Genomic DNA, 27,034 nt, shown 5'->3' on the forward strand with positions numbered 1-27,034 from the left:
GAGTAGCCCCTTAGCACTATTGTTTGAATTATTTTAAGCATTAAGAACTTGTGCCAATGTGTCAAACAAATAAAAAGAAACAAAATTAAAACAATAAAACCCCCAAAACTAGTAGTCTGTGGGATTACGATGATATTTTTGGTATTCTTTGCTCATTTTCTTTAAAGTAATTTTATTATTTAAACTTGAATAATAATTAACAAGGTAAAAATGGATCTAGAATGATAGTACAGTGGGTAAGGCACTACCTTGTACATGGCTGATGTGAATTCAACCCTGGTGTCCCCTCAAATCTTCTAGGAGTCACCCCTGAGTGCACAGTTAGGACTAACCCCTAAGCATCTCCTGGTGTGGCCCCAAACCAAAAAAAAAAAAAAAAAACCCTTTCCTACCAGGATTTAATAACTTTCTTTTTCCTGTAAATTATTTCTACCATATTATTGTGTATTGGGATTTTACATGTGTGTTTAAACCTATAAGTAATACATAATCATATTGATTATACAGTTTTTAGCATATTCTTTTTTCTCTGATTTTGATTTTTTCAGTATACAGAAGGTTTTGAAAAGCTTTAGAGCATTGTATTTATGACTGTTCTTGGTAGGTGGCATTTTCTTTTACATTATAGTGGAATAGTCTTTATTTGCTAATATATTTGTAAATAAAATTGCAAATAGCGCAAATTGTTCATTTGTGTCACTGGATAGTTGTGGTTTTTTTCTTTTGTTTTGTTTTGTTTTGTTTTGGGGACAGACCTAGTGGTTCTCAGAGATTATTTCTGGTTTCACACTCAGGAATTACTCCTGGCAGTTCTCAGGGGACCATTTGGGATGCCAGGGATCAAACCTGGATTAGCCATATGCAAAGCAAATGCCCTACCCTCTGTACTGTCTTCCAGCCCCAGACACTGGATAATTTATAAAGGGTTTTTTGTCATGTTATTTTCTTGTTTCTATGAATGTTACTGTCTGTGTTCCATCTCTCTCCTTTACAGGCACCCAACAGGAGGATCCTTTATTCGTCCAAACAAAGTAAATTTTGGAGTAGACTTTCTCACCGCATTGAAGAATCGCTATGTGTTAGAAGATGAATCAGAGGATGCTGGAAAGGCACACCCAGTTACCTTTGGGAGGAAAGAGGTGAAGACCATTGGTTTTGACTCTGTTAAAAAATGGCAGAGGTAAGTATCACTGATCATGGTAGAGCTAACTTTGAAGATTCATCGTGGTTCAGGATTTAGGTTCACCTGCCTTGACTGTATGATGCACAGAAATTTGCTCCTCAACAGGTCTATGCTTTATGCACAAGCAGCCAGTTGAAATGGGAGATATTGGAGAATTGAGAATTCAGAGAAATTAAAATCCTTATTTTAGCAGAGGTTTATTGGACGTTGGGTTGAAAGTAAAATATTGATTTGCTTTGTACTAATAATTATACCATTTGAATTTTTTTTTCTTTTTGGGTCACACCCAGCGATGCACATGGGTTATTCCTGGCTCATGCACTCAGGAATTACTCCTGGCAGTGCTCAGGGGACCATATGGGATGCTGGGAATCAAACCCGGGTTGGCTGCGTGCAAGGCAAACGCCCAACCCGCTGTGCTACCGCTCTAGCCCAATATACCATTTGATCTTGTATTGATTAATTGTTAAGTAAAGTTGATCTTTACTTACTTGACCTTTTCTCTTTTTTTCTTTTTTTTTTTTAAACAGGATCAATTATTTATTTACTAAATCACTGTGGGAAAAGTTACAAAGCTTCAGGTTTAAGTCTAGGTCATGCAATCATCAAACACATTTTCATTCACCAGTACTTATTTTTCACCACCAAGAACCCCAATATACCCCCCTTCCCAACCCTCCCAATGCCTGTGAGGCAGATGAATTCTAGTTAACACTATCTGCTTTGATTAGATTCATTGTTTCGACAAAAGATGCACCATTATTATTTAGAGCTTACACCCCAAAATCAGACCTGCTGAAAAGGCATTGTGAAATAATTTGTTTTCTACGGCTGGTTACAAGAACCAAATGATGTTGGTTTTGGATTTTGGATTTCTGATATTTTACTTATTAAGCTTGGAAGTATTTCTGCCGAGAGTCAGATAATTATGAGATTGGTTTCTGTGGCTCTGGAGCCATGGCTGTGCTGGAGAGCTGCTCGTGGGGGGCAACTTGTGACCTTGGTAGGGCGTGAAGGACGAGTCGGGAATGCCCCCCCCCCCTTCCCATGAGGTTTCAGTCACCCCGTCATGACCGGCTCATTCCTGACTTTCCAAAAAGCTCTGAGGTGGCTGCCATCTTGCTGTCCAGTTACTTGACCTTTTCTATCTGATAGGACTTTTCCAGCTGAATGATGTCAGGTGTGGAATCCAAATTTTTTGGACTTTTGCCTGTGCCATGTAGTATGTTGGTATTATCTAATTGCAAGTGTTTCCCATATCTGGCTGTGGAAAATTTATTCCCTGGGCACTTCTGAAACTTGCAGCAGCCATCCTAGACCTACTGAATCAGAAGTACCCCCAGTTATCTTAGGGACACTAAATGCATTTAAAACTGCTAGGCTTGGGTTCAGAAGTAGTACAGTGGGTAGGGCATTTGCCTTGAACTATCCCAGAATCCCAATATCGTCCCCAAGCACTGCCAGGAGTGATTCCTGAGTGCAGAGCTGGGAGTGACACCTGAGCACTGCTGGATGTGACCCAAAAACCGAACAACAAAAACTTCTGCTAAAAACCCTAATGTCCTTGAGAACTCAGCGGTACACTGTGGTCTTCTGAGGTGAAGCTCACTGAACTGTCTGCATCAGAGCGTTTAAGATGATATTCATACAAAAGCACAATTGCTCAGGAGCCTTTCAGGTTCCTAGTTTAGCAGCAGTGCTATGTTGTCTGACGTTGATATCAAAGAGGTGTCTTAGTAGTGACCCCTGGTGGCCGTTACAGAGAACACAAATTAGCACGTGGGATCGTTCTTTTTATTTCTGTTGTTATTCTTAAATTTTTTTTTTTAAACATGGGTCATGAGCATTAAACAAAATGATAGATTTTTTAAAAAAAGCATAATTTGACTTAATTAAAACATGTTTTCCTGGTTGAAAGTTTAGAAAATACAAATTGAGCAAAAAGAAAGTCATGATTAACACCACCATTAAGGGGCAACTATTATGAATGTTTTTCGCTATTTATCCCTCTGATTTACTTGCCTTTAAAGAACCATGTACTTCATAATGTTAGAGTTCTTTGCTTTATTTTTCCATTAGAATGAGAATACTTAAATATCATTTACTCCAAAAGAGACTCTTTTATTGAGACTTTTTTCTTACCAGTTAACATCTATTTTTTCTTCACAATAATTACCATGAGCTCTGTGAATATTAACAAATTGCTAGCAGATTTTCTTCCCCTTATTATGAATGACTGTACAACTCATGAATATCTCTGGTGAATGAGAATACTATTTGAGTATCAGTACATTCAATAATTAGCTAGTATTTGCTTGGAATGCACCCACTTTGGAGTCAGTTGGGCTGGGTGCATACATCAGCTAAGCCACTGTCTAGCTCCCACACAAGACATAATTTATAAGCCCAAGGCTTCTCATTTATGAAACAATACCTAAGCAGGTAGAGCTGCTGTGAGTAGCAGCTGTTGTGAATTGGGCAGTGCTTGCCTTGCACGTGGCTAACCTGGGTTTAATCTCCAGTAACCCATATTGTCGTCCCCCGACCCCAGTCCTCCAGGAGTGATCCCCTGAGTGCAGAATCAGGTGTGTAACTCTTGAGCATCACCAGGTGTGGCCCCCAAACAAAAACAAAACAAAAAACATTGTTATGTATGACTTTTTCTTGGAGTTGCTTTTGGCTCTGGAGTGATGGCAGCATCAAAACACCAGGATCAGGGCTGGAGCATCAGCACAGTGGGCAGGGCATTTGCCTTGTATGCGGCCGACCTGGGCTCGATTCCTAGCATCCCATATGGTCCCCCGAGCATGGCCAGGAGTAATTCCTGAGTGCATGAGCCAGGAGTAACCCTGTGCAATGCCAAATGTGACCCCAAAAGCAACAAAACAAAACAAAACAAAAACAATCACCAGGGTCCTTAGGTTTTGTACTCAGATCCAGACCCCTCAGCCAATTGAAGGGCAGTACAGGCAGGGTATTTTTTAATTTTAGAGGGAAACAGTGACATCTGTCGGACATGGTGCAAACTCCTATTTTTGTGACATTCCTACACTTCCTTTTTTGACAAGTTTTTTTCTCCCTGCAAAGCTGGGACTTTGATGTAATTAAAAAGGAAGCTTTGGGGCTAGAGAGAGTACAGTGGGTAGGACACTGGCCTTGCACGCAGATGACCTGGGCTCGATCCCTGTCATCCCATATGGTTCCCCAAGCAAAACCAGGAGTAATTCCCGAGTACAGAGGCAGAAGTAACCCCTGAGCTTCTCTGGGTGTGGCTCCCTGCCCCCTCCAAAAAATAAGCATCTCCTGAAAATCATCATGAACATTAAATAGAAGCGGTGAAACTCTAAACAGCTCATGAATGCCCTAGAACTTTGCTGTTGTTTCTCCCCCTAATTTCTGATAATTATGATAGTCAGTGCCTTGCATTTTGGTTTAGTGTTTCTCCCAAAGGCTGGAAGGTTTATTTTTATACTTATAACTTACTGTATGTCAGGCAGAATACTAAAAGCTGTAAAAAATATGAACTAAATAAATATAACCTTAAAAATGTGAAAAATACCCAGCACAGTTGTATACTTATTACCTCTGGGCAGAAAGAGAAAAGATATAAAAGGCTTCACTTACATTTATAATGTGTTTAATGCTTTTTAAAAAAAATCTTAATAGTATTTAATTTATAAGTTTGCATGATGGGATTGGTATTTGTTATTTCTGGTACTTTTTTTTATGCCTGAAATGCTTTTTAAATTTTTTTAAGGGGCCCGTTGAATTGAATAATGTGCATGTCTATGTATTCATATGCACTATGTGTTTTCTTATAGTCAACTGAGCAAGCTGCAAGAAATTTCTCTGCGGAGCTGTGCTGTAAATAGTGCTGGTGACAAAGGAGAAATTGCCAAAGTGTGTCCTAGTATCCTTTCCAGTGTGATCTGACCTGAGGCATTTTCCCTTTTCCAGACACTTTCAGTTGTCTCCCCAGTGCTCATTCTCCCCAGCTTCTTCACAGCAACTTAGTTTTATGTGAGCGAGTCACTGCCCAGATAAATGATCTGCCACCTCACTCCATCCCCGACTCCCACCCCTGCCCCAACCCAGGTAAGGCAGTGTGAGAGAGTGAAAGTATGGGCTGTGTCGTTGGCAGCATGGCTTGACCTCTCCTTTTGCTCATTGTCTGTTAAGCTGGCTGCACCCTGCCTTGAGCACAGAGTTGCAGCCCACTTGGAGGTGTGGAACTGGGGAGGGGGGCTTGGAGAAGTGCCCGCAGTCCATGGGGCAGCCTTCCTGTGTGTGAAGAAGAGAAACTTGTTCCTCTCTCAACTTCCTGTTTCAAGCAGCTGAATGCAGTTTGTGGTGTGCGAGGGACTGAAGCCAGGGCCTTCACGGGAGTGAGGCGCATGTGCTCTCCCACGAAGCCTCACCCTGGCCTCGTAGCAGTCTTGTTATAGTATGCACCATAGGCTTAGCTAAAGTGATTTGGGGTGAGTGAGAGTACAGTGGGTAAGGTGTACTACTGACCTGAGTTTGGTCCCTGGCATCCTGAGTCCCTCCAAGAGGGATCCCTGAACACAGAGCCAGGAGAAAGCCCTGAGCACAGTTGGGTGTGGCCCAGAAACAAATACAAAACCAAAAAATTAAATGAGTCTTTTCTTCTCCACCTTCTCTTTCCAGTGTTCCCCTCCCCCCCACTTGTTATATATTGCTTTCGTGCTCAAAACTAAGCTTATAGGGAATGAGCCTAAGAAAAATTTCCAATGGGAAATCAAATTTCCATTCTTCAACCTTCAAAGATATCGTAGTTCTTTGGCCCACTGGTGTCTGCATAGTAAGGTGTGCAAAAGGTTTATAGTCCTTTTCCCTTGTGCAAAGAGATAGCAGATGAGGAGCTCTGACACTGCCCTCCTTCCAGCCTTCCCCCACCCCCCCTGCTCAGTACAGACTTGATGGTCTGTACTGAAATCAGAGCAGAACTCCCTGAGTCATGTGCCCGAAGTGTAGGTTCCCTCGGCTGTGCAGTGTATTGGGACCCTCAGTTGTCTCTGCCCTACTGCCCCAGCTAAGCAGAGGTGGTTGATCATTTATTTCCTCCACAGGTTGGGCTGTGGAGTTTGGGAACTCAAAGCAGAGGTGGGCATAGTTTGGTAAAGAGCAAAAAGCCACAGAGGTATCTGCAGTATTCCTAATCTGCCTGATTTACCCCTTGATGATCTCACAAGATCTCGTGACTCCAGGCTTACCTACAGCATATTAGCCAAGATCTGGTCAATAGATCTGTGTGGGAATTTTTGATTGGGCAGCGGTGTCAGCAAAACACCAGAGAATCAGCATCTTGCTTGTTTATACTGTTCTTTCCTGGAAAAAAACACACTCCAATGCTTGAAGAGAGGAGGTTTCATGAGATAACCAAATCACGTTTGATATGTGCAGATGCAGCGTTGAATGTCTTGTAGTTCCAGAGTGATTATTTTCCAGAAGCATTGCTGCCTTTGGAGCAATGTGTTCCCTCTGGGGTTGATCCTTCTTTTGAAGTGACTCACTCTGCAGAGACAGAGGGCCATGGAAATGTTGCAGGTGTGAGCATGTCAAGTGAAGAGCTCCCCTAAGGTAGGATGGGCCTCATGCCTTCTATGCACTGTTCCTCTGAACTTCCGGGAGAGGCTGCCAGTGAAGCAAGATTTGTCTAGCAATAGCATTCCATGGACTGTGTGTGTGTGTGTGTGTGTGTCTGTGTGTCTGTGTGTCTGTGTCTGTGTGTCTATGTATGTGTGCGCACGCATGCACATGTGTAGGTGGCCACTGCATTAACAACTGTTAGACTGTTCAGAGTTGATTTTAGCATATAGATGGTCTGTTGCTCTGAATAGGTCACCAGGAATATTTATAATTCCATCCTATACAGTAGCCAGTTTGGTGAGTAAGGCTTACACCCTTTCTAAACAGCCCAGTGGCCTGGACCAGCAGGCCATATGAGACATATGGACATATGAGAGGACTGGAGTTTGATCAGGAGGCACAGAAAGCTGCCAGGTCAGCCACGAATGAGGGTGAGCCTCTGGGTTGGAGAGGCCTGGGAAACAGAGGAAGTAGAAAGTGGGGCAGGATGAGGGGATGCGGGGGGAAGGGGGTGGAAGAGCCCTGTCTGGGTCAAGCCCAGCTCTTCTCCATCACCTTTGAGTTTCTGGGAGAGTGAGTGTGAGGTGCAAGGCTGCTCAGCAGGATGGCCTCGAGCGGCCCGAGAATATCTTTGTGGCATCTGCTATTGGAGTTGCTTGCCACTTTCCTTCTGCTTGATATGACACCAAATGGGTGGTCATTATTCTAGGTGTGGCAGAAAATCCCAAGACCGTTAGAGAAACCCAGCTCCCTCTGCAGGTCCCGCACCCCCCACCTCATACACCTGAACATCTCTCCGCCAGTAGTCAGCTCTGTGAGCTTTGAAACATGCGATTCAGCATCCCATCACTGTAACTTTTTTACTTGAGCTTTTTTGTTTTTGTTTCTCCTGGCTCTGTGCTCAGGGTTCATTCCTGGAGGGACTTGGGAAACCATAGGGTTGCCAGAGATTAAACCAGGATTGGCCACATGCAAGGCAAGCTCCCTACCTGCTTTGTTATTGTTCCAGCCCTAGCAGGCTTTGCTTTTCAAGAGCCAGAGATAAAAATGTTAGGTCTGTGGCCCACAGGCAAACTGGAGGGTTTTATGTGGAGACTTATTACCACCTAAAGTGTAACCCGAACCAGGCAGCTGGTGGGCACTGGCCACAGCTGAGCATTTCTGCCTCTCTAAAATTGTTTCCTTCTTACCCAACTTGTGGGTTAGTGACTCTTCTGTATGAAAAAATAATTTTAATCTATGTTTGAAAATCTATTGCTTTGGACGTCTAGAAAAATGGTCTTGGATGGAGTGAGATTTCCCCCTGGTTAATTCGCACAGTGCCTGACGTCTTGGTTCTTCTTTCCCCTCAATAACCAATTTTCTGCAGTGTGTTGGGAATGTTTCAGACCTTTGACCCTTGGCTTTTCTGTCTCCACCTACCCCGATCGGATCTTGTCTGGACCTGGGTCTCTTCCTGTGGATGCTGATGCTTCTTTCCGTATGTCTTTAGTCAACACTGCTGCCCTCTCAGAGTTTTCTCTTTAGTTATCTATTTTTTGTATATCTAATAGCCATCTGTAACCTAACATTTTATTTTTATTTATTTAGTTTTGATTTTACTAGTTTATTTATTTAGTTTGCTTTTGGGGCCATACATGGCTGTGGTCAGGACTTTTTCCTAGTTCTGTGCTCAGGGATCACACTCTAGAAGGGGCTTGGGACCATATATGGTGCCAGGGATTAATCTTGTTGGCACTGTACAAGAAAGTGCCCTACCTGCTATACTATCTCTTTAGCCCTGTTTTATTAATTTTTTAAATTTGGGTTTTTGGTCCACACCTGGCAGTACTCAGGGCATACTCCTGACTCCGCTTAGGACCCACTCCTGGTAGAAGTTTTCTCGGAACCACATGTGATGCTTGGGATCCAACCTTGGTCAGCTGTGTGCATGGTGAGTTTCCTACATGCTGTATACTATTTCTCTGAGCCCCACTTTATGACTTTAAGTTGGTGTAATGGAGTTCGCTTAATCAATCACACTGAAACCATCTTTAGGTGAAAAAGCAAAGAGATAGAGTTAGTTATTTAACATCAAGACAGATCGTAACTAGGCAGTCACCTGAAATTGTGACCCCCAAATACTGGATCAGAACACTTTCTGTTGTTTTTGTGCCACATCTAGTGATGATCAAGGGTTACTCTTGGGTCTGCACTCAGAAATTTGCACTCAGAAAGTTGCACAATAAAACTTTAAGAAAGGCTTAACAAGTTTAATTTTTATTATTATTTTTTATTGAATCACAATAGATATACAGTTACAAGGTTGTTCATGATTGGGTTTTAGTTAGATAATGTTACAATACCCATCCCTTCACCAGTGTACATTTCCCACCACCAGTGTCCCAGTTCCCAGTTTCCCTCAACCCCACCACTACATTCCTCTGTGGCAGGCACTCTCTCTCTCTCTCTCTCGCTCTCTCTCTCTCTCCTTTTGGGCATTATGGCTTGCAATACAGATACTGAAGGATTACCATGTATATCACTTTACCTACTTTCAACACTCAGTTCTCTCCCCCATTCCTTTTTTTTTAAGGCGTGAGGTGTGAGGCTGGAGCGATAGCAAAGGATAGCAAAGCAGGTAGTGCGTTTCCCTTGCACTTGGCCAACCCGGGTTTGATTCCCAGCATCCCATATGGTCTCCTGAGCACGGCCAGGATTAATTCCTGAGTGCAGAGCCAGGAGTAACCCCTGTGCATCTCCAGATGTGACCCAAAAAGCAAAAACAAGAAGGAGTGAGGTGTTCATAAAACGTGTTTCAAGAAGAATAGAGGTTATCAAGAGGAAGATCCTGTGCTCCAGTTTTCAGAGTTTATTATTGTATGTTTTTGATGAATCCTTCGGTTACTGTTTCTTAACGTATGCCTTTAGACATTAGGGAGCTAGATATGTCGAAAAACCTGCTGCCGTCCTGGGATGAAGTGGTTCATATTGCTCATCAGCTAGAACATCTGGAAGCTCTTAATCTCAGGTAGGCACCCTGGGTGGGCACGGTCACGAAGATATAACCCCTAATCTCTCCTGGCTCCCTTGCAGCGTCTCTGTGGGAATGAGGAGGAAAAGACGACTGGTTCAATTTACCTGAGCTCTAAGTTTTTCCCTGCTATTATTGGATTATTGGCCTCATGAAGTGAGTCGGTTGAAGGGAATGCACTCGGCGTTGAACTGGGTGGAGGGAGACACCGGCAGGTATACAGTGCTTTGAAAGATTTTTATATTTCTTGACGGCCTGACACAAGCAGATGGCCTGTCTGGGGGAGTGGATATTTAACTGGGGAGTAGGAAAGACATTTGCTCATTCTGAACTGTCGAGTACTTAATTGCTTTAGGAATGCATTATTTCACTGGAAAGCTATTGAATTCCATTCTATCTTTTTTTCTTTTACCAATTTCCACTAACTTTAACTTTTTTTTTTCCCCTTTTGGGTCATACCCGGTGATTCTCAAGGTTTACTCCTAGCTCTGCACTCAGCAATCACTCCAGGCAGTGCTTGGGGGACCATATGGGATGCGGTATCAAACTTGGGTTAGCCGTGTGCAAGGCAAATGCCCTGCCCACTGTACAACCGCTTCGGCCCCACCACTAAATTTTTTTTTTTTAAACTAGTATCAGAGTTTTCTCTGCTTTTTGAATGTTTCATTAGTTTTCATCTCTGAATCTGACTTCCCAGGGATCAGTCAGGCTTCCCCTTTCATCTTTGAACCAACTTTACACAGAGCTCCATGTACATTAGCGTATGATTATAGTTATATATTTGTACATACAGTGCATGGGTGAGCTGTCTTCCCAGGCAGATCAGGGTAGCAGCTTGGTCTAAATTAGTTGTACTCCCTGCTAGAGCAAAACGGTGTCCTATGGTCCATATTGTCTCATCTGGGAATAAGGGGACCTGTTTTTTTGTTGTTGTTGTTTTCTTTTTTTTTGCTTTTTGGGTCACACCCGGTGATACTCAGGGGTTACTCCTGGCTCATGCACTCAGGAATCACTCCTGGCGGTGCTTGGGGGACCGTATGGGATGCTGGGAATCGAACCTGTATCGACCATCTTGGCTGCGTGCAAGGCAAATGCCCTACTAGCTGTGCTATCGCTCCAGCCCCAAGGGGACCTGTTTTAATGGTATCTTCTTTTAAAATGATTGTTGGGCTGGAGAGATAGTTCAGTTTGCTGGAGGGCGTCTTGCATGCAGACTCTCCAGCACTGCATGGTGCCCTGAGCACTGCCAGGCACAGCCCTTAAGCACCACTGCGTGTGGCCCTTATCAATCAATCAATCACTTAACTTCCCGTTAGTCGTTGATTTGCTCGAGCGGGCGCCAGTAACGTCTCCATTTGTCCCTGTCGCGTGCTAGTGTAGCCCAATGGCATCTGTTCGCTCCGGGAACATGAAGGGCCTCAAACCGATCGATCATGATCTTCACGAAGAAGTCTGACCATCTGAGAGGTGGGCGGCCACGTGGTCTTTTGACATCCCGTGGAATCCAGTCAGTAACAGCTCTAGTCCAGCGGTCGTCTTTAAATCTCATTACATGACCAGCCCATCTGATTTTTGACACCTTGGCAAATGAGACAGCGTCCCTGATTCTTGATCGTCGACGGATGTCAGAACTCCGGATTCTTTCTCTCATTTGAGTGAAACGTGATATTCCAAGCATAGCTCTTTCTATTCTTCTTTGGGAGACCTGAAACCAAACAAAACAAGAACATTATTTCCTGAGATTAGCTTCCTTTTATTTATTTATTTTTTGGGGGGGTGGGGTCACAACCGGCAGTGCTCAGGGGTTACTCCCTGGCTCTGTGCTCAGAGATCATTTCTGTTAGGGAACCATTTGGGGTGCCTGGAGATTGGAACTCAGGTGGGCCTCAAGCAAGGCATGTGTTTTACCTGCTATAATGTCTCTCTAGCACTGAGATCAAGTTCTTGCAAGGCAAATTCCCTAGTTCCCTCTGTACTATCACTCTAGCTCATTCTTGAGAGGAATTTTTAAAGATAGTAGTTTATTTCACCCATCCTGTTTAAAGAGACACTATTTGAGTTCATAATTTAACATTCTATAAAACTTTGGAGAGTGGCACTTAATTTTACAAATGAAGTCAAATTTACATGAGCCGTACGAGCTCATGTATGTAACCCTGGGTTTGATGTCCGGCACCCTGCCCCTAACTCCTCCACCCCTATGAAAAAGCCTCTTGTTTTAGGAAACATGCAGCTTTACTAGCTGCCTGAACCTTCTGATTATTTATTGGGCATGTCAGACCTAAAATTTATGTTGTAAATATTAAAAATCTGATTTACTTCATCTCAGTATACTTTTAAATAATTAATTTTTTTTTTTTGCCTTTTGGGTCATACCCAGCAATGCACAGGAGATACTCCTGGCTCTGCACTCAGGAATTACTCCTGGCCATGCTTGGGGGACTATATGGGATGCTGGGGATCGAACTTGGGTTGGCCGAGTGCACGGCAAATGCCCTACCAAACGCCCTACCCTCTGTGCTGTCACTCCAGCCCCACTTTTAATTTTTTTAAACTTTGGCCCATGCCCATCTGTGCTCAGGGCTCACTTCTGTTTTTTTTTTTTTTCTTTTCTGGTCACACCTGGCGATGCCCAGGGGTTACTCCTGGCTCTGCACTAAGGAATTACCCCTGGTAGTGCTCAGGGGACCATATGGGATGCTGGAAATCGAACCCGGGTAGGCCACGTGCAAGGCAAATGCCCTACTGACTGTGCTATTGCTCCAGCCCCACAGGGATCACTTCTGGCATGTTTGATGGACCCTATAGGGTGCTGGGGAATGAAACTGGGTTGGCTGCATGCAAAGCAAGTGCTCTGCTGCTGTACTAGCTCTTCATCCCCTCAATATAATTTCACTTTAAAGATGAAACAAACCAGTCTCCTCATACTAAATCCTAAATTGATGGGTTTTAGGATTTCTTTTTAACCACTGGTCGTGGTGCCCAGGGCTTACATGCTTGCATTTGCTCTGCTCGCAGGGATCACTCCTAATGGAGCTTGGGGGACCATGTGGGTGCTAGGATTTAATCTGGTTTGGAATGCATGCAAAGTGGGTGACCTGCCCACTATTCTATCTCTTCAGCTCATAAATTGATGTTTTCTCTTATTTTTAACTTCTTTGAGTGGAGGGTTGGGGCCACACCAGGAGTGCTCAGGAGCTATTCCTGACTCTGTGCTCAGGAGTGACCCCAATGATGCTCAATGGACCATATCTGGTGCCAGATATTAAATCAGAGTCAGCAGGTGTAAGGCAAGTGCTTTCCGCCTTCACTCCCCTCTTTTACCCTCTAGAAACCTGAGTTCTGTTGTTGGTGTTCCCTGGGTTATGACTCATCAACTTTGAGTCCGTATGTTGCATACATTGGTACCAAAGTGTCATTTTCTATGACTTTTAGTAGATCTTACTGTACATTGTATCTTCTTTTTCTATCCAGTGAAAATAAACTCAAATTTCCCTCTGGTCCACCATCTCTAATTGGAACATTTTCAACACTGAAGATTTTAGTCCTTAACCACACAGGAATAACCTGGGCTGAGGTAATTGTATTTCTTTTATTATTCAATGATAAGCAGTTTTAAATTCTTGGCTCAACAGGGAATTAGAACACAATTGTAGCTTCATTTGAATCATTAAAATGCCTTCCAGAAAGTAGTTGCACAGTCATTGCAAAATTTTGTAGCTAAGAATCCATGTTGTCCCTGACGGCTTATTCTGTTTTATTCTGGTGTGTTTCTAAACTGACACTCCTTACTGGTGTGCAGTATATATGTCTGAGCTCTCCAGTTGCACCTGGCCATTAACTGCCTTTTGAACCGTTAGCATCTGAGTGTTCCACAGAGGTGGTTTTTGTTCTGTGGGGGTGTCCATGAAGGGGACCTGGGGACCATTTCGACACTCAGTCTACTGGGCCTGAAGTTCTGTGCTAGGGCGCAGTGATGTGGCACTACTTGGGCCCAGTGCTGCCAGGGGCCCCCACAGTTAGACTGCAGTGTTGGGGTTCACTTGGGTCCTTGTATATCAAGGCATGAGCCCCTGCGCCATCTCGCAAGTTTAAACAGCAGAAAGGTTTTCACATTATTTTCCTGTTTGACATTCACTTCCTGTTGTCCATGAATATAACGGAAATTGAAAGTGGACCTGTGGATCTGATACTGCAGTGTTTCTGTCAGGGGTGTACTGATTTCCCACAGCCAGAACCTCCCATTTTCAAACCTTGTGCGCGTAAGTTGTTCTTCCACTAAGGCACCTCACCTAGAGGTGTCTCTTTAATGTCTGCCCTTAAAGTGGCCACAGCCTTGTCACTTCTTTCTAAGCCTCCTTCCTTGTGAGTTAGGTCTAGCAGGGAACAAGAAGGGAATATAGAAATTCAGGAGGCGGTGATGGTGGTAATTCAGTATATTCTTCCGCAACTCAGTATTCATTGAGAACTGAGGAAAGGTGTTCAGTATCAATTAAGTTAAGGGAGCTAGAGGAAACAGTGAGGAGGTACTGTGTCAGCATCTCCGGTTCCCATCTAAGTACAGTTCCAGGTATGCCTGAGTACAAACTTTGGTTTGCCCAGAGTGAGACAAGCATTTGCTCCCATATTAAAATGCAACCTGTTAATATTATATTGCCTGGCACTTCTAGCCTGAAATCTAATCTGTCATGGCGTGTTTGTGAGGTGCTTGATTCCTAAGCAGGAGCTAAACTAAATAAACTAACTTCATGTGGAGGTTGTAGTCATTAACATATGGGAAGAAGCAACTGCTCAAGGACTCTTTACCCTGACCTGAGTTCTCTTCCCAGCTGCTCCAGTGCGCCTCTGGGTGGCCAGTCCTTGAGGAATTGTACCTGGACGCTAACAATATTTGCATTTCAGAAAGGTAACACGTATTTACTTTATAGTATCTGTTATAATTTAGTCATTCTAATAAATAAATGGTCTCAATAATATTTTATATTAATTTTTTGTTGTTGTTTCTGGGTTACATTCATCAATTCTCAGGACTTACTCCTGGCTCTGTGCTTGGGGGGTCATATGGGGTGCTGGGGACTGAACCTGGGTCAGCTCTGTGCAAGGCAAGTGCCTTATCTCCTGTACTGTTGCTCTAGCCCAAATTGTTTTTTTTTTTTGTTTGTTTGTTTTGCATTTTGGGTCACACCTGGCATTGCACAGGGGTTACTCCTGGCTCTGCACTCAGGAATCACTCCTGGCGGTGCTCAGGGGACCATATGGAATGTTGGGAATCAAACCCGGGACTGTCTCCTGCAAGGCAAATGCCCTACCCGCTGTGCTATCACTCAAGCCCCCTTTAGCCCAAATTGTTGATTCTGGGCCACACCTGGTAGTGCCCAGGGCTTACTCCTGGCTCTGCATTCAGGGATCACGCCTGGCTGTGCTCAGATGAGTATATAGGGTGCTGGGGATCGAACTCCAGACAGACATATGCAAGGGAAATGCCTTATATGCATATGTCTTTCCGGCCCCTATGTCTTGTATTGATTTTGATAAAAGTCTTATATTTATTTGTTTTGGTTTTAGGGGCCACATCCAAAGGTACTCAGGGAATCATGAGCTTCTGGGGACTGAACTTGGGGCTCCCACATGCAAAGCATGCACTCCAACCCTTTGAGCCGTCTCCCAAGCTTTAATTTTAATTATTTGTTTATTTTTTGCTTCTTTGGGCCTCACCTAGTGGTGCTCAGGAGGTACTGCTAGCTCTGTACCCAGGGGTTACTCCTGCCTGTGCTTGGGAGACTAAAGCTGGTGTCGGATTGAACTGGGCCTGACCATTGCTTTAACTTCTGTACTATGTCTTGGGCCCTTAATTTGAATTTTTTAAATCAAATCTTATTGATTTGATACTGTTTTTTATAATACTATAAAATTCTACTAGTATAGTTCCACACCCCTCTCTCTCTTTAAGCCTGACTCTTCCACCAACAAAGTTTCATTGCCATCAGATTATCAAAATATCCCTTCTCTGCCCACCCAGCCCACTTTCTCTTTCCCTCTAGTAACCAGAGTCTGTGAGTTATTTTTTGTTGTATTTTCCCATTTGCTCTATTTGTATTACAAATAAGAATTAAACTTCTCAATCATTGTCTTTCACTTTCTCCCATTAATTTTTTTTTAAACTTAAACATCATGATTTACAAGGTTTTTCATAATACAGTTGCTTTGGACATTCAATATTCCAATACCAACCCCACCACGAGTGTGACCATCCCTCCACTAAAGCCCCTAATTACCCCCTCACCCCTCAAGCCTGTCCAATTAGCAGGCACAAACAAACTGATATTGCTTGTTACAACAAAATGGCAAATGGAATAATCAAAACATTGATAAAATTATCAAAAGAGAATCTGTGACAATTGTTATAGCTCACAGTGGTGCTACTAAAGTCCTTGTCTGAGGATTAACTGGTTGTTGCTAATTGAACCTCCTGTGTAGTTGATTGCTCTCATTGAGCTTGGTGAGTTTCTTTCTTTTTTTTTCTTTTTGGGCTGGAGCCATAGCAGAGCAGGTACGGCGTTTGCCTTGCACGGCAAGCTACCGAGAGCATCTCGCCCGTGTGGCAAAGCCTGGCAAGCTCCCCGTGATGTATTCGATATGCCAAATACAGTAACAACAAGCCTCACGATGGAGACGTTACTGGACCCACTCAAGCAAATAGATGAACAATGGGAGGACAGTGCAGTGCAGTGCAGTGCAGTGCTTTTCGGGTCACACCCGGGGATGCTCCTGGCAGTGCTCGGGGGACCATATGGCATGCTGGGAATTGAACCTGGGTCAGCCGCATGCTAGGCAAATGCCCTACCACTGTGCCATTACTCAAGCCCCTGAGCTTGGTGAGTTTTTATAAAGTAACTTTACCATCAGATTTGCAGTGCTCCTACAGGGCTGTTGGTACTGTGAATCTTGAAGGTGTTGACCTTTAATTATTATTATTATTATTTTTTTATGTAGGAGTACTGCTATTTACTGAATACAGCCACTGATTAGCTGATTGAATTGGGCATGAACTCCACCTTACTTTTTTTTTTCTTCACAATTTTATTTATTTATTTTTCTTCTTATATTTATTTATTGAATCACTGTGGGAAAAGTTACTAAGCTTTCAGGTTTAAGTCTTGGTCATACAATGATCAAACACCTCTCCCTTCACCAGTATTCATTTTTCATCACCAAGAACTCCAATATACACCCCATCCCACCCCTCCCAATGTCTGTGAGGCAGATGATTTCCACTTAACTCTTCTCTACATTGATTACATTATTTTGACAAAAGATGCACCATTATTGTTTAGAATTTCCCCCTCCCAACAATCAGAACTGCTGAAAAGGCATTGTAAAATACTTTGTTTTCTATAGCTGGTTATGAGAATTATATAATCTTGCGTGGCCACAATAGCAGCCTTGTGATTTTGGATTTCTGCAAAGAGCCAGATAATTACAAAATTGGTTTCTGTGTGTCTGGTGTTATGGCTGTGCCGGAGAGTGGTGGCCACCTTGCTGCCAGGTGGGAAAAAGGCGGAAGGGAGCAACACCCTTTCCCTCCCAGGGAGGCATGGCTGTAGTTTAATGAATGGTCCAATCACTTTTCTGCCACAAGCTGCCAGGCTCGGGATTAAGTCTTTTTGCCTCTGGAGCCATGGCCGTGCTGGAGAGCCACTTGTGGGGGGCAACTCGTCACCTTGGTAGGGCGAGAAAGACGAGCCGGTACCGCCCCCCTTCCCATGAGACTGCAGTTGCCCCATCACCGCCGGCTCATACCTGGCTTTCCAAGAAGCTCTGAGGCAGCGGCCACCTTGTATGCAGTCCAGATGCATTTCTGCCAAAAGCTGCTGGGTTTCGAGATTTGTTTCTGAGTCTCTGGGATCATGGCCGTTAATTAGCTTGATCAGGAGCCAGAGAGGCCATTTGTAGGTGGTGACTCGGGGTCTCGCTGGGATGGGGAGGAAAGGGCTGGTTCCATCCCCATCTGGTGAGGCCCCGCGTGTCTTGTCACTGCAGGCCCAAACCTGACTGTCCAGCGGCCTCTGGAGGATGGTGGTCACCAGGCCGCCAAGGGGAATAGGCCAAGGCATGAAACCTATTCCCACCTGAAGTGGCCCAGTGCCAGTAACCTACTGAAGGAACAGGATGCGATTCTGCCAAGAAGCCTTTGGGTTCCAAGATTTGTTTCTGAGTCTCTGGGATCATGGCCGTTAAGCAGTTTGATCAGGGTCTAGAGAGGCCATGCCTCCAATTATATAGCTGAGCCAGAGGTGGTACTTTCTTGGTAAACTTTGCCCCAAGTTTTTGGGGTCTGGCCAAAGGCAGCAATTTTGGGGTATCTGAAAGCCTGATGGTGCTGTCAGGCTGCTGATACATTCGCCTCAAGGACAAATTGACCTGCTGGCGGCATCATACCTCCGGACCTTTTATTATTATCATTGAAGCAAGATAGTTTTTATTGAATGAAACTCAGAAAGATACATGATAGAGGAGGGCGAGAAGAGAGAACATATAAACTTGAAGAGCAGGTAAGCAAAAGCATAGAGGCAAGCAAATCAGATATGTTCTCCCAAGCCTGTCTTTCACTTCTTTACTGATTTTATTTACCACAATCACCTTAAGTTCTGCCCATAGTATGAATTTTTAGAAAGTGATGCAAAAAGTAACTGGAAAAGTGCATATGGCTAATGGCCTTCAGAGATTAGAGTTTCAGGGCCAGGGAGACAGATTAAAGCACATTCTTTGCTCAGAATTCAATCCCTGGCATTTCCTAGTTCCCCAAGCATTGCTGGAGGTGAGTGCAGAGCCAGAGTAACCCCTGAGCACTGCTGCTTGTGGCCCACAAACCAAATGCCTCCCCCCCATCCCCAACCAAATGTCAGCTAAAACTTAATTCTAATCAAGGAGCAAACGAGCAGGGTGAAAATCCTGATTTAAACTTTTTTGTTTGGGAGCTGGAGTGATAGTACAGCGGGTAGGGCATTTGCTTTGCACATGACTGACCCAGGTTCGATCTCTGACATCCCATATGGTGGGAAGATATATGACAAACTCTCAAAGCATCCAAATGAAAGATATTTTAAAACTTTTTTTTTCACTTTATGTTTTGGTTTTGGGGCCACACCCAGTGATACTCTGGGGTTACTCCTGGCTCCTCTGCACTTAGTAATCACTTGTGGAGTGCTTAGGGGACCATACGGGACGTCTACAATCGAACCTGGGTGCAAGGAAGTGCCATATTCACTATACGATCTCTCTGGCCCCTCAAATAAAAGATATTTTAAAGAATCTTATTTATTTTATAGGTAAATGGCCATACATGTGTATTTGTGGTGATTGTTATAGTGAGTAGGGGTCACACAAGCTTGGTTGTGGTGCTTGTACACTGGGCCATGGCGCTGGCTGGGGGTGACACATGTAGTTGTGATCACACATGACGTACTTCTAGCTGTGGTGCATTAACTTTCACTTAGCCCTCACACTTGCAAAGCAGGTGCTCTGATGGCCTCTGAGCCATCCCTGGGCCTGCCAACGATGGGATTTTTAAAAAAATTTTTATTAGTGAGACATCATGAGGTACAATTGTAGACTTACAAATTTTTGTGCTTGGGTTTCAATTATACAATGATCAAATACCCATCCCTCCACCAGTACCCATTTCCCACCACCATGGATCCCAGTATCCCTCCCACCCCCCATCCCACCCTGCCTCTGTGGCAGGGCATTCCCTTTTGTTCTCTCTCTCCTATTGGGTATTGTGGTTTGCAAAAGAGGCAATGGGTGGCAATCATGTTTGGTCTATAGTCTACTTTCAGCATGCTTCTCCCATCCTGGGAGGATCCTCCCAACACCTTTATTTGGTGCTCCCTTCTCTATCTGAGCTCCCTTTTCCCCTACCATGTGTGGTTGGCCTTCAAGCAAACCACATGGAGTAAAATAACTTTGGTACATTTATACAATGGAGTACTATGTAGCTGTTAGAAAAGACGAAGTCATGAAATTTACATACAAGTGGTACTATATGGAAAGTATCATGTTAAGCAAAATGACTCAGAAAGAAAGGGATAGACATAGAAAGATTGCATTCATCTGGGGAACATAAAGTAACAAAATAGGAGACTGACACCCAAGAATGGCCGAGATTAGTAGCAGGAATTTTACGATGGGATTTTTTTTCATCCCATTAAACTTTTTATTTTGACTTATAGACTCACATGCAGTGATTGGAGCTAACATCTTGAGAGGGCTGGGGTGGGGGGGTGTCCCTCAAAGGGCTGAGTGCAAGCTTTATGTGCAGAATGCCTGGGTGCTCTCTCCAGCACCACATGGTCCTCTGAGTACTGAGAGCCACCCCTGAGTTCCACCAACAGTGGTCTAAATGTCTCTCCTCACTTCTACACCCTTTCCCCCAAACAAAAAGGAATAAAAAGAAATAATAGCCAGTGTCACCCAGTTTCCCCTGTTGGTAACATCTGGCAAAATCATGATATAAGATCACAGTCAAGACAGAAATTTCTTGTCACCTCTCAGGCCTTAGTGCCCTATTTACCTTCTACCCCTTGTTGGACTTTAAGGCCCAGTCTCTGAAAAACAAGACTGTATATTTTAAATTCATGTTGCAAAAATCTTATTTTCCATACAGGCCAACTGATGTTCTACAGATGGTCAAGATACTAGATCTTTCGGCTAATCGATTAATTGATGAAAACCAGCTATTTTTGATAGCACATCTGCCCAGGTAGTTGGATCCTAAAATAACTTTACAGTATTGCATAGTAGCTTTTTAGCACATAGATCATAAGCTTCAGATACATTTTCAATGGAAATATGATACTGATAACATATGCAAATTGAGTCATTCCCTTTGGGAAAGTTGAATTTAAAGAATTTACTTGTGACCCATATAAGGTGTTGTGTATGTCTGTACTTAATAAATGAAGAATGAATAATTTGCTCCTGGTGCTAATATCAAAAGTCTCATTGAACTTTGGGAAGTCAGGCCATATCTCTTTCTTCCTGAGAACCAAGTAACACTTAGCATATAGTTGGCACCTAGGTTCTGTTAGATTTATTAGAATACAGTATGAAGAGTTTATTTTTTGTACCCTAAATTGGACTTGATGACTCTATGCATCACACGTGGAGTGAAAAATCTAAGATGTAGGGAAAAAAGTTTAAATCTAGTCAGGATAATAGCCCATAATATTTTGTGTTCTTCTATGTAATCATGTTTAACATTTATATTTTCAGATTAGAACAACTAATCCTTTCTGACATTGGAATTTCTACAATACATTTTCCAGATGCTGGAATTGGTATATAAGATTCTTAAATTTTCCTCTGCCCACCCTCCACAACTAATTTGTCGCTTCTACTATGTAATTTAATTCTCTTTTTCCTAGGGTACAAAACATCAATGTTTCCTGCCTTGCAATACCTTGTAGTAAATGACAATCAAATATCACAAGTAAGTTCCTTCAGATAGCACATGCTACATTATGCTGATTTCCACTCACAATGGGATTTATAAGTTTTATTAATTAAGATTTTAGTTATATATTTGTACATACAGTGCATGGGTGAGTTGTCTTCCCAGGGAGGTCAGTGTGGTAGCTTGGTCTAAATTAGTTGCACTACCTGCTAGAGCAAAACGGTATTCTATGGTCTGTAATATCTCATCTGGGAATAAGGAGACCTGTTTTAATGGACAGGTGGACAAGATGGGCTGGAGCAATAGCACAGCCGGTAGGGCATTTTTTTTTTCTTTTTGGGTCACACCCAGCAATGCTCAGGGATTCCTCCTTGGTTCTGCACTCAGGAGTTACTCCTGGCGGTGCTTTGGGGACTATATGGGATGCCAGGGATCGAACCGGCGAACACCCTACCCACTGTGCTATCACTCCGGCCCCCAGTAGGGCATTTACCTTGCACGTGGCTGACCAGGCCGACCCAGGTTCGATTCCTTCGCCCCTCTCGGGAGAGCCCAGCAAGCTATCAAGAGTATCTCGCCTGCATGGCAAAGCCTGGCAAGCTCCCTGTGACGTATTCGATATGCCAAACACGGTAACAAGTGTCACATTGGAGACGTTACTGGGCCCACTCGAGCAAATCAATGAACAAAGGGAGCATGACAGTGATTAATTAAGATATAGGGAACTGAGAGATAGTACAGTGAGTGAGATAGTGCTTGCTTTCTATGCAGTTAACCTGGGTTAGAGCCATAGGGTTCCCTGAACCTCCCCAGAAGTGATTTCCTATATGTAGCCAAATGTGACCCAAGCAACAACACATCCCTAATTTTTAAAGTTTTTTATTTTTAATATTTTCTGCTTTTTTGGATCACACCCAGCTGATGCACAGGGGTTACTCCTGGCTCTGCACTCAGGAATTTCTCCTGGCGATGCTCAGGGAACCATATGAGATTCTGGGAGTCGAACCTGGGTCAGCGGCCTGCAAGGCAAATGCCCTACCTGCTGTACTATCGCTCCAGCCCCCCCTCAGTTTTTTTAAAAGAAAAGAAAAATACTACCTCAAAACCCTCTTATAAAACCAAAATATTGATGAAGAAATTAGTTGAATTTACACCAAAGCAGGCTGTCTTGTCAACTTTTGTTTTTTGTTTTGGGGCCATACCCCAAACAAAATGACTTTGTCACCTTTCTTTTGCTTGTTTGTTTTGGGTGGTGCTCAGGAGTTACTCCTGGCTGTGTACTCAGGCTCTACCTGATTCTGGCAGGGCTTGGGGGACTAACTGGGATCAAACTTGGGTTAACTGTATGCAAGAAAAGCGCCCTGCCTTCTATACTATGGCCCGGACTCCTGTCTTGTTACCTTCTGTCTTGATGCCTTCTATGTCTTGTTACCTTATGTGGAGAAGTTCATGTAAATGCAGGCTTCCTGAAGGTTCCTGGTACATGACGCGAGCTCGTGCCTTGGATGGCAACCAAGGACTGTTGCTTCTCTACTGGTGATTGAACAGCAACATGGCCTGATACACGTTTATTTTCATTGGTTCTCTGTTGTCGCATTTCAGTGGTCATTTATCAATGAGCTGGATAAGTTACAGAGTCTTCACTCTTTGACCTGCATGAGAAACCCCCTGACTGAAGAAAGCAAAAAGGAGACCAATCGTCAGCTCATCATCGCCAAAATTGGTCAGCTAAGGACCCTGAACAAATGTGAGGTGAGCACAAATCTCAGGGTCAGATCATTTACTTATTTGTTAGTTTTTCGGTCATGCTCTGGGGTACTCAGGGCTCACTTCTAACTCGACAATCAGGAAATCCTCCTGCGAGTGCTGGGGGGAACTATGTGGTGCCAGGCATGGAATCAAGAGTTGGTTACATGCAAGGCAAACGGCTTCACCCCTGTACTAGATCTCTGGTTGAGAACTAGATAATTTCTTTGTTGTTGATTTGGGTCATGCCCTCTTGCGCTCAGGGATCACTCCTAGTGGTGGCTTAGGGGACAATATGGGGCGCCAGAGATCGATCCCAGGTTGGCTGCATGCAACACAACACTGTACTATCGTTCTGGCGGTAAAAAATCATTTTTGACTAGAAAACATTATCAGAAAACTGAAAAGGAATTCTTTCTGAATATTGTATAGGATACCAGCTGTGGTTTTTCTCCAAACTGTAAAATATTACCCTGATGCATTTTCATAAGTATGGTTGAATTCCTCTGGAGGATTAACATGCTGTCAGTGCAAATATACTAGGTAATTTTTCCTCTTTCTTAGGCGAGTGGGAATATAGGCAGAAAAGTTAAACCACAGCGCTACCTTATCACTTCTCACTGTCCTTCTCATCTAGTCCGTCGTTGGGTGCCACTTGCTCTTAACTCCATCAGAGCCCAGTATGGGCTTTCACAGCTCTCTCAGGCTTGATCTTCGGTACCTGACCAGTTCAGAAGCTGGCTCAGGGCAGATACTCTTACAGATACTGACTTGTCAGGTGTATTTTTGTTTTGTTTTGGGTCAAACCCAGCAGTGCATAGGTCTTACTTCTGGCTTTGTGCCGAGGGATCACTATTGGCAGGGTTTAGGGTAATGGGAATTGAACCAGGATTGGCCACGTGCAAGGCAAGTGCCCTACCTGCTGTACTTTCTCCAGCCCCTATTCTGTCAGTGTTAAAATAAGAAAGCTAAATACAGTTATGATCTTTGTGTCTTCCACCACCCCTCTTTCTTTTAATGGTACCATGAAGAGAATAGCCCAGGACCTCATAACAATGTAAAGCATGTTCTCTCCCTTGAGAGACCATCCCAGGCCCCTATCTTGTCCTCTTCAGTTTGATTCTTTTGTAGATAGCTAGAGGAAGAACACTGTGCAAAACACATTACTAGTTATGAAAATGCTTTTTTAAAATTATTTATTTATTTATTGAATCACTGTGGGAAAAGTTACAAAGCTTTTAGGTTTAGGTCTCAGTCATGCAAATATCAAACACCTTTCCCTTTACCAATACTTATTTTTTACCACGAACCCCAATAAAACCCCACCTCCCACCCCTCCCAATGCCTGTGAGGCAGATATTAGTTAACACTCTATCTACTTTGACTAGATTCATTGTTTCGATAAAAGATGCACCATTATTATTTAGAGTTTTCCCCCCCGCCCCCCAAATCAGACATGCTGAAAAAGCATTGTGAAATGATTTGCTTTCTACAGCTGGGTTCAAGAATTAAATGTTGTCACGCGTCTGTGCGGTTTTGGATTTCTGCTATTTTACTTATTAACCCTGGAAGTATTTCTACTAAAAGTCAGATAATTAAGAGATTGGTTTCTGTGCTCTGGAGTCGTGGCCGTGCCGGAGAGCCGCTCGTGGGGGGGCAATTGATGACCTCGGTTGGGCGTGAAGGACGGGCCGGAACGCCCCCCCTTCCCATGAGGTTTTTGTCGCCCCCAGACCCCTGGCTCATACCTGCTGTCCACAAGGCTCCCATGCGGCCGCCATCTTTCTTTCCAGAGACGAAAATGCTTTTTATTTCTCTTTTGTATCAATATAGATTCTGCCAGAGGAAAGGAGAGGAGCTGAGTTGGATTACCGAAAGAATTTTGGAAGCGAATGGAAAAAGGCTGGTGGACATCAGGATCCAGAAAAAAACAGACCAAATGAAGAATTTCTTGCAGCCCATCCGAGATATGAGCTACTCTGCCGCAGTATGTATATGTGAGCTGGACGCCTTTCAGCTGAAGCTCGACCTTGCGGGGATTAAAGGGTGTTGTTGCCTTTCCCCACTTTCTTGGGCCTTTTTGTGTCTTAAGTGGGCTCCCTTTCCTTTCCTGGGGCAACTTCAGGAAAGGGAGGGAGTGCAGAGAACTAGTCAGATGTCTCCAGAGAAGAAAAATCAGCAGTATCTCTGATACTGGAGAGTGTGCAGGTATTTCTGGGAGAGATTTGCAGACAAGGAGGAAAGAGGCTCTGAACTTTGTGTTTTTCAAGGGTTTGATTTGAGGAGGCTACACCACGCTCTGTTCTGGAATGGCAGCAGGCAATCGAGTTTATCTCAACCCTGCTTACACTCTAGAAAACGTGAAAAGTTCATAGCACTTTAAGGTGAACCCACCATTGGTATTTAAGTTTTTGTTTTCCTTTTGTTTCCTGGGCCACACCTGGCCATGCTCAGGACTTACACCTTGGTTCTATGCTCAGGTGTCATTCCGGACACTGCTCGCGGAACTGAATGTAGTGCCAGGGTCAAACAGGCCGGCTGCATGCACAGTAAGACCTTAGCTCCTATTTCCTGCCACCCTTGTTATTTTGTAACCCCCACACCACACCCCCGCCAATTCTGATGTTCCTGTGAGTTTGGATGAACGCCCTTTTCTCTAAGCATTCATTCCGATGCTCACCCACATTACCAGTTTTGGCACTTGGTATGCAAGGGTGCTCGCTTGTATTTTCCAGGCTGCGTCCTCAGACTTTGAAGCTGTGGCTTCAGGACTCTTTGTCCCTGATGTACTTTCCATTTTGTTTTGACTTCATTATTATTCCAAATTTCACTTTCATGTGATTTTCTTTTATTTATATATTTCCTAATGCAAGAATTCTCACCACATAAATGCTTCAGGCTGGAACATTATCTTTGAGGAAGAAAAGCTGCCTGTGGGAATTGCTTTCAAATGACTCCATTAGCTGGCCCAATTTCCTGGCCACTTCGGTGAATTCTAAATCACTTGGTGGGGGCTGAGGGGGGGGAGGCTCACAGAGGGGCATGGGAGAACCCTGCAGATACACTTGGTGTTTCACTGCTAAGAATTCTAGGAGACAGAATGGGATACTTGGGGGTATTTACAAAAATACTGTCACTAGTTGGCCTGGCATGAGGTTGAGCAGGAGAACTGCTGTCCTTATATTCTTTTGCTGTGGCCACTTTTCTGGCCTGGCACTAGGTTTGTAATAGTGGCACTGACTATCCAGTCTGGCCTGCACTATCCGACTAAAAGTTCGTGAACATGTCCTAGATAGGACCCAGCAATAAAGAGAAACAGTTAATTGTGCATTCTAAGTATTTGAAACGTGCAACCTTGTCTTATTAGTTTGAATGAGTACAGTTTGAATTAGGACACGGTCTCTGATGATCAGTGATGTAAAGGATCCCATGCTTGAAGCAGGTGCTTCCTGTCTCCTGAAACTGGAGGTCACCGAAGGAAAGGAAGTAGATACTGGCTGTTGCTCTCTTGTTCCACGGAAAAGAAAAGAAGACTTGATGTTTATTTGTGCAATGTTTCCATTTTGGTTTGGGAGGCCATACCATAATACTCCTTGCAGTGCAGAGGGCACCATATAGGATGGTGGGGATTAAACTGGGATTGGCCACATGCAAAGCAAGTGTCTTAACTCTTGTACTATCTCTTCAGCCCTCACTTTTTTTCTTACAGTGAACTTTGGTTTATCAATCATGTCTTTAAAATTTCTTCCTTAACAGAATATGGCGCACCTGAAGATGGGGAACTCAAGACACAACAACCATTTCTGCTCAAAAACCAACTCCTAAGTAAGAACCCCACATTCACAATCAGCTTAATTATAGGAGTAGAGTACTTCAGTTCTTAATGAAATTATGGAATCTCAAACATATCTAAACTGTTATATTGATATCTTACCAATTCTCATGCTTGAAGATCATTGAGTGGTGTTATAAATGTTGGAAGCATTTCAGTTAACTAAATTGGCATCTAGAACTTTGACTTTTAGAC

General features: G+C 43.6%; 1 protein-coding gene across 2 annotated transcripts in view; it reads left to right on the top strand.

The window, feature by feature from the left end:
- The window catches only part of TBCE (tubulin folding cofactor E), a 76,355-nt gene that overhangs the window by 39,590 nt on the left and 9,731 nt on the right, over positions 1-27,034 (top strand). For both annotated transcript variants that reach the window (XM_056113640.1, XM_056113641.1), the window contains 11 exons: positions 995-1,180; positions 5,005-5,093; positions 9,704-9,803; positions 13,281-13,383; positions 14,636-14,712; positions 20,473-20,568; positions 21,081-21,145; positions 21,233-21,297; positions 22,864-23,013; positions 24,841-24,994; positions 26,764-26,832. In XM_056113640.1, coding sequence (XP_055969615.1) covers positions 995-1,180; positions 5,005-5,093; positions 9,704-9,803; positions 13,281-13,383; positions 14,636-14,712; positions 20,473-20,568; positions 21,081-21,145; positions 21,233-21,297; positions 22,864-23,013; positions 24,841-24,994; positions 26,764-26,832 — 1,154 coding nt within the window. The remainder of the gene's footprint in view (positions 1-994; positions 1,181-5,004; positions 5,094-9,703; positions 9,804-13,280; positions 13,384-14,635; positions 14,713-20,472; positions 20,569-21,080; positions 21,146-21,232; positions 21,298-22,863; positions 23,014-24,840; positions 24,995-26,763; positions 26,833-27,034) is intronic.

Source organism: Sorex fumeus, unplaced genomic scaffold, assembly GCF_029834395.1.
Source record: "Sorex fumeus unplaced genomic scaffold, SorFum_2.1 ptg000021l, whole genome shotgun sequence".
NCBI lineage: Eukaryota > Metazoa > Chordata > Mammalia > Eulipotyphla > Soricidae > Sorex > Sorex fumeus.